A 13,620-nucleotide genomic window follows, 5' to 3' on the forward strand; every position below is an offset into this window, starting at 1 on the left:
TGGGATGATGGCAGGAATCCCAGGAGTCTGGGCTGAGTGGACCAGGTGCACTGGGGTATGGACAGTTTCCCTGTCAGGCCTGGGCAGAGAGGAGCCTGAAGCTGAACCCAGTGGAGCTATGACTGATCCATCAAGTCAGTCCCAGTACGTTTGTCTGATGGGCCCTGGGGTGTGAGGTGGCCATGGGGGAACACCCACAAAGGACAACTGTCAAGTGCCTATTCAGGGTGGGGTGAGAAGGAGGGGCATCAAGGGCACAGGCAGGGCACTCCTGGTGGCTGTGAGCTGTGAGCGGAAGGAATGAGGAGAGGAGAAGAGCCAAGGCCAAGTCCAGCCAACAGGTCTTCTCTCCTGGGCTAAGCTTGCTTGTCCACTTCATTCATCATTCCAAAAGAATTTTACAAAACACCAGCAGCCTGCCAGGCACGACTGAGATTTGGGGCGATAAGGCAGTGACCCTGACAAGGCACCTGCTCTGGAGGTGCCTTGGAGGGAAGAGAGTCCAAACAGGGAATAAATAGTAAGATAATCTGGCAGAGAAATGCCGTGTGGAAAATAAAATGGTGATGAATTAGGAGTAGGGGCGGGTGGTGGGGAGAGGAGAGGGGGTGAGGAGAGGGGGTGGGCAGCTGATGTCTGACAAAAAACCCCAACAACAACTCAGCAACCAAAGGCAGGGAGGGAGCCCCAAAGAAAGGAGGCAGGCACTGCAGGCCCAGGCTAATTGCTTAAGACAGTGTTTTGCTAATAAGATCATGTTAAGAAAATGAGGCTTTCTTCATTTGTAAAGAACTCATTAGTGAACTCTATTTTTAGTTCTTCCCCGGAGAGTTTAAAAACTAGGCAAACATTTGTTTGTTGGGAATGGTGGGGAAGATTCTAGGTCCTCGAAGGACCCCATGGGGATGAGGATGGGGAGGAGGCAGAGGGGTTGAGAAGCACCCACCTGGCCCGGGGTGTCACATCCAGAAAGAACTGCACGAGGGCCAACAGGTTGTGGTGGTGATCGGAAACCCAGCTGAGGGCGCAGCACAGCGGCTGGAGCTGTGGGACAGAGGCACCGGGGGCTCCTGGAGGAAGCTGGCTTCACCTCTGCCCTGCTACCCGGCGGACTTAGGGGAGCAAAGGGGATTGTGAGGGCCGGGGACCCCTGAAGAAGCTGCCAGTGGTGCTCTCCCCCTCTAGGGTATGCTAGGGACAACAGTCTGGAGTGCAGAGCCCAGGCTCTGGTACCTTTTCAGGCCACTCTTGGATGTTTTCCAGGAGCAGGAGCAGGAGTTGCTGGAGGTCAGTCTTGGGCAGCAGGCGCAAGCCTACATCCAGGCCTGCGCGACACAGCAGCTCCATCAGGCCCAAGATGCCGGCATCGGTGTAGGACCTCGGCTGAACTAGGAAACACAGGATCAGGAACTGGAAGGAGAGAGAACCAGGAGGGGGCAGGGGGACACGGAGTGAGGCCAGGGGCTGTGGGACCAGCAGGGCACCTGTCTGTGAACCTCTTTGGCTATGCTGGCAGTCACGGTGGACTGCAGGCTTTCTGTGGCATGGGCACTAGGGCCACCACTGAGCCTACAGTGGTGCTGAGCTGCTTCACTATAGGCACCTGGTGACGCTGCCCAACCACACTGCAGCACTTGGGGGACAGACAGGAAAGGAAACTTTGGCTCACCCTGTAGATGTAGCTCAGCTTAATGTCCAAGGCCACTTCCTGGGGAGGATCCTGTGGTTCCCAGCAGCCCAGGCTGGCCTCACCCTCAAGTACTCTGACATAAAACAGAAACAATATCAGTATACATGACAGGGAGTGATAGAGGAGATGTACAAGAAGAAAGAGGCAGAGCCAGTGGAACAGAGAATGCTCAGAGGACCCATTGTCCAAGGCCACTGTTGAGGTGTGTCCTGTCATCGCTGGCTAGGACAGACCTTCCCCTTTTCCCAAGTAGAGGCTTAAAAACATTTATTATGGCTGGGCGGTAATGATGTACACTTTTAATCCCAGCAGTTAGGAGGCAGAGGCAGGTGGATCGCTGAGTTTGAGGCCAGCCTGGTCTACAATGTGAGATCCAGGATAGTCAGGGCTACACAGAGAAACTCTGCCTCGAAAACAGCGACAACAAACACAAAAAACCCATTTATTATGCCACTGAGATTCTGAGAGCCGAGGATCCAGGGACAGCCAGCTGGGAGGTGCTACTTCAGGTCATCTTCAAGATGCTGGGTGGAGTTGTCTTCATGGCAGGCTTGCCCAAGCTGCGAACCTGTCTCTCAGCTCATCCATGCAACCCTGTATCGGGAGGTTCCTGCTTCCTGGCCACATGGGGCTTCTCAACACGGTGTCTGGAGGGAAGTACACCTTTGACAACTCGATGTTGAAATGACATCCCATTGCTCCTACTGATTTCTAACAGTCACACAGGCCAGTTTGACTTGGTGTGGATATGGACTACACAAGAGTGTGGGGAGAGAACATCACTGAGTGGGTGGTCACTGGGCGGTTGCCTCTTACATGCTGGACACTCAGATGAGGTCTCCAGCTTCAGCATTCTGGGACCTCGACATCAGGAAATCCTACCTCTGATCCCCCATGATCTTCTACAAAAGCCATCTTTGCCTGTTCAACAATGGTACCCACTAAAAGAACCACATGGTAACTCACAAGGGGGCTCAGCAAGTGAGACAAGAATCAGAACAAGGCTAATCCCGGCACACCCCACCAATGGCTGTTGTTATGGACAGGTCCAGAGTGGCCAGGCCCTCCAGTGAGGGGCAGATTTACTCAAGCACCAGCTGAGATTGGTGGATTGGGGTAGGTGAAGCAATCCCCTCCCTGAAGACGAGAGTCACATACAGCCAGCAGGGAGCTGCTCCTAGCAAGGATGGTATAGGCATGAGGGGAGAGCCCTGCAAACTTCCCAGATCACAAAAAGATTCTCTTGCAGACCAAATGTACATTAGCCAGTTAAGTGGGTTTCAGGTAAAGCTCCCCTCTGCTGTCTCATTCACTTCTCTTGTCAGCTATCCCAGGTGAGTCTCCAGCTCATTCTGTAGCTGAGGATGATACTGAATTTCTGATTCTCTACCTCCTGAGTGCTGGGATTACAAGTATGTGCCACCATGTTCAGTTCATGTGGTACTGGGGATCGAACCTAGGGCTTCATGCTTGCTAGGCAGGGACTCTACCAATGCTGCTGCTGCTGCTGCGGCCCCCGCCCTGACTTCTCCACTCTTAGGAACGTGCTTAGAGTCCCTGGAAGCAGTGGACCCTCAACAGCTGAGGGTGAGATACTGAGGGTGACAATGACCCTGAGCAAAGTTACGGCTCCAGCATAGTTGTTCTGGCCCTGGGCACTGTCAGGCACCACCATGCAGCTTCAGGAAGTCTCCTTTTTCTTTACTTCTTGGCCCTGGGTTTCACAGAGGGGAAAGAGAGCTGTCTGCTACATCCCTGGGAGGTTGGTGCCAACAAACTAAAGTTGGTGGTGGGGGCGGGGGGAGCTGGTGCTGGGCTCATCCTTTCTTCTGGATGTCAGCATTTATCAGGACCAGAGAATGGGTGAGGCTGGGGTTTGCACATCTGGGTGTATACTGGGCCTATGCCAATATGTGAGTGGGTGTCTTGGTTCGTACCAGCCTGGGAGCAGGCACTGGATGCAAGCATGGGTGGGCATGTTTTCAGATGTTCACAAAGAGTCAGGCAGCCATGGTCTGCTACAGAGAAACAGGATTTCAGACAGTTTGACGCTGCCAAAGGGAGAAGGAGCAAAGAAAGTGTGAGCTGGCAGCATGTCTTTTTAGAACTGTCTGAGGAAACGACGTGTGGCTGTGACAGAGCCCTCTCCTCCTTGGGAAGGGATGCCAGACTTCCCAAGTAGAGCTACCTTCCCTTGTGAGTGCCAGATATTTTCCAGCCCTTCTTTTTCTGGACAGAAAAATCATGAGGGTCCTTTACTCACTGCTGGCATCTATAACTGCAAGTCTAAGTATGATTTACTTACATAGTTGGCAGTGCTGGGTAATGAACCAGGGCCTCATGCATGCTAGGCAAGCACTCTACCCATGAATTATGTCCTGTGACTGCTATTCTAGGTGTAGCATTGGCGAATTCTCATGACTTCACCTAGGAAGAGGACAAAGAGCACCAGGAATTCAGGGCCACCAGTTCCCATTCTTCCAGCCTGCACTCGGCAGTTTATGAGTCAGCTGACAGTCCCTTTGTCAGCTTCTTCCCCAGTTACCGATGTGCGCTCACTGCCTACCTTAATGACCTGGAGTCTGAGTCTCAGTCACATTGGTTTAGACTCATAAAGTGATCAACTGACCTCTTCCTATACGTCAACAACTTGCTTTCCTTGAAGGATTGAAAAGACATAATAAAAAAGCTGGTCATGGTGGTTCATGCCTACAATCCCAGGACTTAAGAGGTAGAAGAAGAGATAGGAGGCTCCGGGTTCAAGGCCAGCCTCTGCTACATAGTGCATTTGAGGTCAGTCTGAGTTACGTGAGACCCTGTATCAAAACAAACAAACAAAAAATCAAAGCCAGAAGAGGAGGAAAAAAGTCATATTCAAGCCAGCATCTGGGGCTGGAGAGATGGCTCAGCTGCTAAGAGCATTAGCTGCTCTTCCAGAGGACCCAGTTCAATTCCCAGCATCCATATAGCAGCTCACAATTGTCTGTAACTCTAGTTCCAGGGGATCCAGCATCTTCACACAGATATACATGCAGGCAAAACACTAGTACACATAAAATAAAAATAAAGAAATTATTTTTAAAAAGGCCAACATCTGTGGAGCACTGTGACATTCTCAGAGGAAAGATGGCAAATATGAGTACCACTGCTACCACCACAAAGGAACACCTGGTATTGTGGAATATTTGTACACTATTCGAAGATGTATTGCTGTGATTGGTATAATAAAAAGCTAAATGGCCAATAGACAGGCAGGAGGTATAGATGGGATTTCTGGAGAGAGAGAGGAAGTGGGAGATGAATCTAAGCACTTGAAAGATGCCAGGAGACACAGAAGAAGCAGGATAGGTAGTACGTGACAAAATGTAGATTAACAGAACTGGATTAAGTTATAAGAGCTAGTTAAAAACAAGCCTAAGCTAAGGCCAAGTTTTCTTAATTAATAATAAATCTCTGTGTAGTTATTAGGGAGCTGGCTGGTGGAACAGAGAAAGACCCATTACATATGGCGCCCAACATGGGGCCACATAAGGCCTGAGAAAGCTAAAAAACAACAACAACAACAACAAAAAACGATTCAGAACACAGAGTTGAATGCGGCCTCCTGGTGACCATGGTCTCTTGGATAGGCTCAGCTTACATAGGCATGGCTCTTTTAAGAGGCCCTGCTGTGCAGTTGAGCACAAGAGCAGCCAGCACACTGGGTAAAAAATGCCTGCTGCATCTTGGACTCAGCACCTTCCCAATGCTGGGACAGTTAGGTGCAGACCCTGGGAGGGGGTGGTGGAGCCAGCCATCAGCACACAATGGTAGACTAATAGTTAAGATTTGGCTCACATAGTCAGAGGAGGCTGCAGATGCACAAAAAGTCAGCTCCAGACCAAGAAAACCTCTAAGCAGATAGAGTATGTTTAAATAGACTTAGGTGTTGAGAAAAAAAAGAGAGAAAGAAAAAAAAAGAAAAAAATGGGTATAAACAATCAAAGAAGTAGTTTAAAAATAATAAAGCCTTTAAAGAGTAAAATAATATAAAAAGAATAATCCACATAAGGATGGGAAATATATAGGGTGTCTGGATCCTGTATGGTACTTGGTTGATTTTGAATTTTTTAGATGCTAAATGTACACAAAACAATAGCTGTTGAGAGACATTAGATTATGGAAACTGCTAAATTAAACCAACCTATATATTTTAAGAATGTCTTCACTTCAGACTGGAAGTCAAAAAATATGTTGTATTAGGGTTATGCCTTTGTTTACACAGGAAACAAAAAGTTATGGTTCTCTTCAAAATTAATGAAGTTCAGATTTGATTAGGGGAGACCTCCTGAAAAATCTTGACTACAGACATGAGAAAAAAAACCAAGAAAGACTACAGGACAGGGCTGATCCCTCTACTGTGGGAACAGCTCTGAGTCTGGATGAGACATGATAAAAATCTTGTTGACTACAGAGTCCTCATGACTTATTATTACATGCCATTCTTTCATAGGACATGGATAGAGGTTTGGTTATACAGTCCAGAAGGACTTATAAAGTTGACAGATGCCTTTTACCTGCTCAGACATAAAACAACAACAACAAAAATCATCTTCAGCTGACTTGTACACACTATACTTTCCATACTTGTGTTAATACAGATGTATATGCCACCATTAAATGTTTTCAGGAAAAAAAATACTAGACACCAATAAAGACTTGTAGCCCAGGTGATCCAGTTTTTCAGAATGCTTCTTTTGCGGTTTCCTCAAAATTATTCATCCAGAACAACTTTAAAGCTGTGAGCTAAGATGGTCCAGCCTCACAGACTGTCCAGTCAAGACTTCAGATAAGCTCTATACTTTCACATCACATAGAGACTAAACAAAAAACAATAGAGCTAGCTCTCCCAGGACTTGACCATTATCCCAATTTTCTTAGGGTCCCCAAAGATGCAGTTACCTCCAGACAACAGGAATCAGTCTAGAAAACACAACACACACATTCCCAAGAGGCAGGGTGGGTGGTTTTTGGTCATTTGATAAGGTTATGGCTGTTTGTCATCATTTAAGGGGGTTGGTTACAAATTGTTACTGGTTATGGTAAGGGAAGAAACTAAGCAAGGGAGGTTAGATTCAAGGATCTCTTTCTGAAAAGAAAAAAAGGGGATATGGGAATGATAGGACAGGAAAGATAGGATAAAAGGATAGATTACTGAATCTACTTTAAACTAAAAAGCAACTATTAATCTCGAATATTTTACATTGGCATGGATTTTTCTATATTGATACAAATTTAAGGTTATTTTTGTTATAAAATACTCTATATGTTTCTATTCTTATTTAAGATATTTTTGTATATTGATACAAATTTAAGGTTATTTTTGTTATTATACACACACACACACACACACACACACACACACACTTCTACTTTTTTAAGGTATTGTACCTATGCAGTTCATTTAACAATGTAATGTAAATTCCTAGTCCTTGAAAGTTATTATTACAAACTACTTAGGATAATTTAAGAAATACAGGTTAGTAGTTAGTCATCTAGCAATTAAATTTGTGGCCATGTTAGGTATGTTTTCAAGGTCAAACAGAGATATATTTTAGATAGACAAATGGTCTTCAAATACTTCAGAGACCTACAAAATATGATATTTAAGATGTTTTAATAACCTAAGGCTTTTCATGACAGTAAGACACATCTGCTCCTGGCAGCACCAATTTACTTCAAAACAGGAAGATGGGCATCAAAGAACCTCCATAAGGAGTTTGCTTTTATTGTGGCAAAGTCAGCCACTGGGAAAGAAATTGCCCTTGCCTTGACTGCTGACAGTATGCTGTCCAAATTGGACAAATAGGACACAAAAGAAAGCAACTGCCAAATTTTGTCAAGACAGTCCTTTAAAAGTTTCTATTTCACAAAACATCTGTCAGATATTCTAGGCCCGTAGACCAAAGTTGGATGCAGAGGAACCTTGGGCTGATGGTCCAGACAGCTGGTTGTTTCTGTCATTTTTATAGTTTGGAAGTTGTTTGCTCTGCACTTCCTGTTTACTCAGGTAATACTACATCCTTCTTGGGTCTCTGATGGAGCTGAAGATGAGATAGTTATAGTTACAGTTTTTCTTGTTACCAAGTTCAGAAAAAAACTTTTAATATCTAAAAAAAATATTTTTTAGGATGGTAATACAAGTTATGATAGAAAGTGTTTTAGGTATAAAACCTTGGACTCACTAAGATAGGATAATACAGTACTTTCTCTGAATTTGCCAAATACAAATGGACTGGATATTAAAAATATAATATTTACCTGATAATGTTCTTACATATATAGTTTTACTATGTTAGAGTTAAAGCCTTTCCTTTTTATTTAGACAAAAAGAGGGAAATGTGGGATATTTGTACACTGTGTGAAGGTGTACTGCTATGATTGGTGTAATAAAAAGCTAAACAGTCAATAGCTAGGCCAATAGGCAGGAGGCACAGGCAGGATTTCCCATGAAATTACATGAGAAATACCAGGAGACACAGAAGAAGCAGGATGGGTGGGTGGTACGTGACAGAACGTAGATGAATAGAAATGGGTTAAGTTATAAGAGCTAGTTAGAAACAAGCCTAAGCTAAGGTCAAGCTTTCATAATTAATAAGAAGTCTCCGTATTGTTTTCTGGGAGCTGGCTGGTGGAACAGAGAAAGACTTGTTACATATGGCAACAAGCAGTACAAACTGGAGTCGGTATCTCCTTAAACGAGAGCAGACCTTGCTGAACTAAGGTGTATGTATGCAAATTACACCTGGATCAATTACACACTCAAGGCAGTTACCCACTACCACAGTGCTGGACAGGATGTTCTCTCAGTGTGTTGTCGTTTGTTTACCTGTTGGTGTCTGCAAGGGGATGTCCTGTCTGAGAACTAAGTGGACCAAGACTCCTGACTCTAGAGAACAGCACTAGAATGTTCTTGAAGGGCCAGAACCATGTATCTAGGCAACCCCTTCAGCAGGCCTTTTGTTACAGTTTGGATCAGAAATGTCCCCCAAAAGGATCCTATTTTGAAGGTCAGTCCTCATGAGAGTGCTACCTTCATGAACTGGTGAGTTCCTAGTTGACTGGGCTATTAGGAGATGAGGTGTGGCTACAGGAAGCAGTCACAGGGGCATGGTTTTCATGGGTATAGCCTGTCCCCACCACCAGCTGAGCAGATGTCCTCCCCAGGCCCTCTGCCTTGCCACTAAAAGCGAGGAAGACAGCTGACCTCGGACAGAACCCTCTGAAATGGGGAGCCCAGATACATGTCCCCTCCTCCCTTGGACAACTGACAGCTTTGTAATCAAGAGCAGCACTGGAGGACCACAGTCTACCTAAGGGCCTTCCAGCTGTCCCCAGCCTTGCAAGGATGCTGATGCTCCAACTCCTGTTTTCTATTTATGTTCACACACTGGCCTCTCTGCTGCCCTTCCATTTCCCAAATCCTCCCACTTTCTGGACCTATGATTTGCATGCGTTTGGTGCAGCTGCCAAAGGGCTGTGAGAGGAAGTCTTGGTGTGTGTGTGTCTGAGTTGTGTACATTGCCTGCATGGATGTAGGGGGGTGTGCATGTGCGTGCGTGCGTGTGTGCATGAGTGTGCACTTGTGTGAACATATTGGGAGACAGTCACCGTCCTCTCTCGTCACTCCCCTACCTTGCTTTCCGGTCAGGAATCTTAGCTTTTAACCACCGAGCCAGCTCTCACTGAACCTGGATCTCACAGTTTTGGCTAGACTGGCCTGCCAGCAAGCTCCCGCCGGTATCCTCGCATCCTCTGTCTCTGTCCCCCAGGGCTGTGCCTCACTTTCCTATGGGCTCTGGGACTCCAAACGCAGGTCCTCACGCTTGCACAGCCAGCACTTTACCAAGAGAGCCAGCTCTCCAGCCCTGCTAGAAAATCGCGGTGCACATTGCAGAAGAGAGATGGTGCAGAAATCCGAGATTAGGAGCAAATAGTGCAAGACATGGCTGTCTCACAGCGACTAGAGACAGCCAGTTGTGCAGCTGTGTGCAGAGGCATTTCAGGCCTTCCTTCCAGCCTGAGCTGTTATTGGACTCTGGGGTGCCACCAGAGGCGGTCCACAGGGAGCCCTAGGCAGTACCATGTTAGAAGCCAATAAGATGAAAAAAACCCGGTGTGAACAAATGGCGCAATGCCAGCATCTAAGAGTGGCCAAGAGCCAGGACAAACAGGACCACGGGACAAAGGTGGCCTGCTCTAGCCCTTCTCTTGTGTCTTCCTCAAGCCACTGTGCCCTTGGTGAAGGAATACTGGAACTATCTGGATGTTTCCCAAACAGTTTGCAGGAATTGTCTTTCAGCTCCATGATGAGATCCGGAGCATTCTCAAGTGTAGCAGCCACTTTACAGCAACCCAAGAAGCAGCCCTGAGCATCCATCTTCACCACCCACCTGCTCCAGGAGAGATGCAGGAAGGAGAATGAATGCATGGAGAAAAATCTCTCCAGGCTCTGGGCTTGCAGGTGGTCCCCAGCCTGCTCTTACAAGCCACAAGCAAGAACAATGCCCTTGTGGCCATTGATGGGCCCTCCAGGTCCATCTGAATCCTCCCTGGGCAACAGGGTTAACGGTTATGCTCCTTAAAGGAAGGGGTCACAAGGAATGCCTAGGAGTGAGACCCCCTGGCACATCAACTCCCCTCTTCCAATTTGGGGCTTCACTGTACCTGGTCAAGCTGAGGTTTGTGTACTAATGTCTGTGCATGGAAAACTGGAGACGTGTTTAAAGGCCACAGACTGCAGGCCTGTGGAAGAGCAGAGCTGCATAGAAACTGGGAAGTCTCCAGTGTAGGTCCAACCTCCCAGGTGGGCTCTGGACCTCACCGACCCACCAGGCTCTTCCTCTGGCGTGCTTTGCTTTTTCTGAGTGTAATTCAAATGTCCCCCACTCATCCGGGACACAGCAGGGTGTGTGAGAGAGCAGCGAGAGGCTTATTACACCCAGTATGGAGCGCTGTACTCCAGAAGGGAAGGGGCAGGAGCGTGGCAGGCTGGCACATGCGTGGGGTATTTATAGCAGAGCCAAGTGTGGCTGGCTTTGGCAGACAATTACTAAACACAGCCGTGGAACAGGTTCTTAAGAAAGCTCCCGCTTTCCCTGCAGAGAAACATCCGGCAGCTAAAGAAAGGGTCCCAGCCCTGCTTGGGTGGAGGGGCTGCTGCCGGATGCAGGGTGGGGGACATCTCAGAGAGTTTTCAAGGAAGTCGGGATGTGCTGTGATTTGGAGAACAATCTAGCACACACACTTTATAGCCTCTGTCTGGTCATCACCCACCGGACAACACCCATTCATGATTTGTGTGGTTCTGTCCCTCAAGGGCAGGGATGTGCCCACACAATTAGCATCACTGTCCACCAAGCCCAGTACAGGCACAAAATGAACTCATACAAACAGGAACCTAGTGGAAACTGTATGCAAAACAGTGCTGATGCTGGGGCATAGCTCAGCTGGCAGTTGTCTAGCTGGCATGAGGCCCTCCGGGAAAGGAGGTTGGTTTTTTTTCTTTTCTTTTCTTTCTTTCTTCTTCTTTTCTTTTAAACAAAATTTATTATAAATACAAATGATATTTTTGAGACAGTCTTACGTGTAGCTCTGTCTGGTCTGGACTCCTTGTTTAGATCAGGCTGGCCTTGAACTCACAAAGATCTGCCTGCCTCTGCCTCCTGGGACTAAAGGATATTCAAGGGTTTTCCATTTTAAGCTAGACACACTGGTGTGGACCTGTAATCTTAGCACTCTAGGAGGCAGAGGCAGGAGAGTAGCCTTGAGTTTAAGGCCAGCCTTGAATACACAGAAAATTCTAGGCCAGCTAGGGCTATATAGCAAGACTCTGTCTTTAAAAACAGTGGTCTGGGTATAGCTCTGTTGGTACAGTTCTTGGCTAGCACTCAGGAAGCCCTGGGTTTACTCTCCTGCACTAAACAGAGAGTTTGAGGCCTGCCTGAAAGGTACGAGACCCTGTCTCAAAACACCCAAACCAACCCACATCCTCTCCCAGGCCAACAATGGCAGAAAACTGGGCTTGACTGGCCAGGAGCCGCTGTAAGCACTAGGTGAACAGATCTGAAGCAAGACTGGAGTCTGCCGGGGAGGTACTAACTAGACGGAGAAGTCTGGGATCCAGCAGTGGGAGGGGCAGGATTTGAGTAAGTGACAGAACGCTTCCACCCGGCTGTCTAGGCACCCCTGAGCTCTCGGTCCAGAAGGCCACACTGTTTGTGAGCGACACTTGTTCTCACAGGTAGGTATGGGTGCCTGCGCAGCAGTCCTACCCTGTAGGCTAGAGTCACTGGAGAACTAGGAGAAGGCAGTAACGCGGATGGCAGCCACACACCTTGTGCTGTGCCGGAAGGGCCCGTGTGGGTAGAGGGCAGGGTTGTAGGCTCCCAGGCTGTGGAACACCTCCTTGACCTCCTGCAGTGAGGACACCAAAAGCGCATGTCTGCATCTGTCAGGACAAAGGAGGCAGAGTTGAGACTGGGGAGAGGAGGTTGGGCCACCCCCCTGCCTGGGCGATGCCCAGCTCCGGGTGGGCAGTTTCTCCATGTGCTGCCTCGGGGCCTCACTGCATGAGTGAAGCAGCAGGTGTCTGTGTTTCTCAGGTACTCCACCGGACTTCAGGGCCGCACTGAAAGCACAACAGGCAGGAGGATGGCCAGGCCTGACGTCCATTCAACCAGGGGCAGCTGGGCTCAGCTGCTCATGGCCAAGTGAGCTCCCTGACACTGCCCACTGCTGCCCCACTGGTACTGTTGCTGAGACCTCCTGGCCTCCTGGGCCCCTGCCCTTGCCAGGAGCATGCCCTGCCTCCCCTTCATGTGCACATCAACAGGGAAAAACTGCATCCTTAGAGTTTTCCCTGTCAGACCATTTAAGGACATGTTCAGAAAACAACAAGAAAATGATGCTTGCCAATGCTGCAGGGCAATCACCCTTCCCACAGGCCTTTCTGCCCCTTGGCCTTTCTGCCCCTTGGCCTCTCACACCCTCACTAGGGGGCCGAGGTTCTGTCTCTGCCCTGTTAGCACTTCTCTGTATTCTCCTATCTGTTAGTTTACTCGTTTCTAGTCTGCCTCTCTCCAACAGTACACAAATTTGTGCTGGCTCATTCCTGTAATCCTAGCACTTGGGAGGAGGAGGCAGGAGGATTGCTGTGACTCTCAGGTCAGTCTTGGCTGCAGAAATGAGACCCAACTCTCAAAATAAAAATAAATAAAAATAGGAATACTGCAGAGGAAGGGCCACATCTGCATATACTTCCAGGCTTCGGAGCAGCCAGCATGGAAGAGAAACTGAATGAATGAATGAATGAATGAATGAATGAATGAATGAGAGAGTCCACAACAGAGCATGACTAAGCAGTTCACAGTAAGAAGGAAGCTGTAAACAGGTGTTCTCAAATGTTGAATCCAGACCTTGGAGGCTGGGCTAAGACATTTGAGTAGCATCGGGAGGTGAGTGTCCACCCTAAGGTGAAAAGTAACCCAGTGGAGGCTCCATCCCCTGCCCTCTGGAGCACAAGTCCAAGAGGGAGAAAGCAGGAGATCAGCAAAGGCCCAGGGTGTTCCTGCAGAAATGCGAGGCACATAGAAGGTACAGGGCCTAGCCAGTGTCTCCTGTGGTCCTGTATCTGCAGTCCCGCTTCGGAGGAGGCAGAGGCGGGGAGATCGCTGGAACTTCCAGATGGTCTACAAATAAGACTGTCCTAACAAACAAAAACAGAACTGGCAAGGTCAAGATGTCTGCAGCTAAGCTCGCAACCTGAGTTCGGTCTCCAGACCCACTCAGTGGAAAAGAGAGACAGTTTCCTCCAGCTGTCCTCCGACCTCCACACCTAAGCCACGACGTGAGCACACCCACACAAGTAAATACGCATACAAATAAAGAGG

General features: G+C 48.0%; 1 protein-coding gene across 1 annotated transcript in view; it reads right to left on the reverse strand.

The window, feature by feature from the left end:
• The window catches only part of Fam178b (family with sequence similarity 178 member B), a 137,235-nt gene that overhangs the window by 42,285 nt on the left and 81,330 nt on the right, over positions 1-13,620 (reverse strand). Inside the window, 5 exon segments of the mRNA XM_037199843.1 lie at positions 947-1,044; positions 1,234-1,410; positions 1,670-1,763; positions 12,066-12,153; positions 12,156-12,179. Of these exon segments, the coding sequence (XP_037055738.1) occupies positions 947-1,044; positions 1,234-1,410; positions 1,670-1,763; positions 12,066-12,153; positions 12,156-12,179 (481 nt within the window).

This window comes from Peromyscus leucopus, chromosome 16_21 (genome assembly GCF_004664715.2).
Source record: "Peromyscus leucopus breed LL Stock chromosome 16_21, UCI_PerLeu_2.1, whole genome shotgun sequence".
Lineage (NCBI taxonomy): Eukaryota > Metazoa > Chordata > Mammalia > Rodentia > Cricetidae > Peromyscus > Peromyscus leucopus.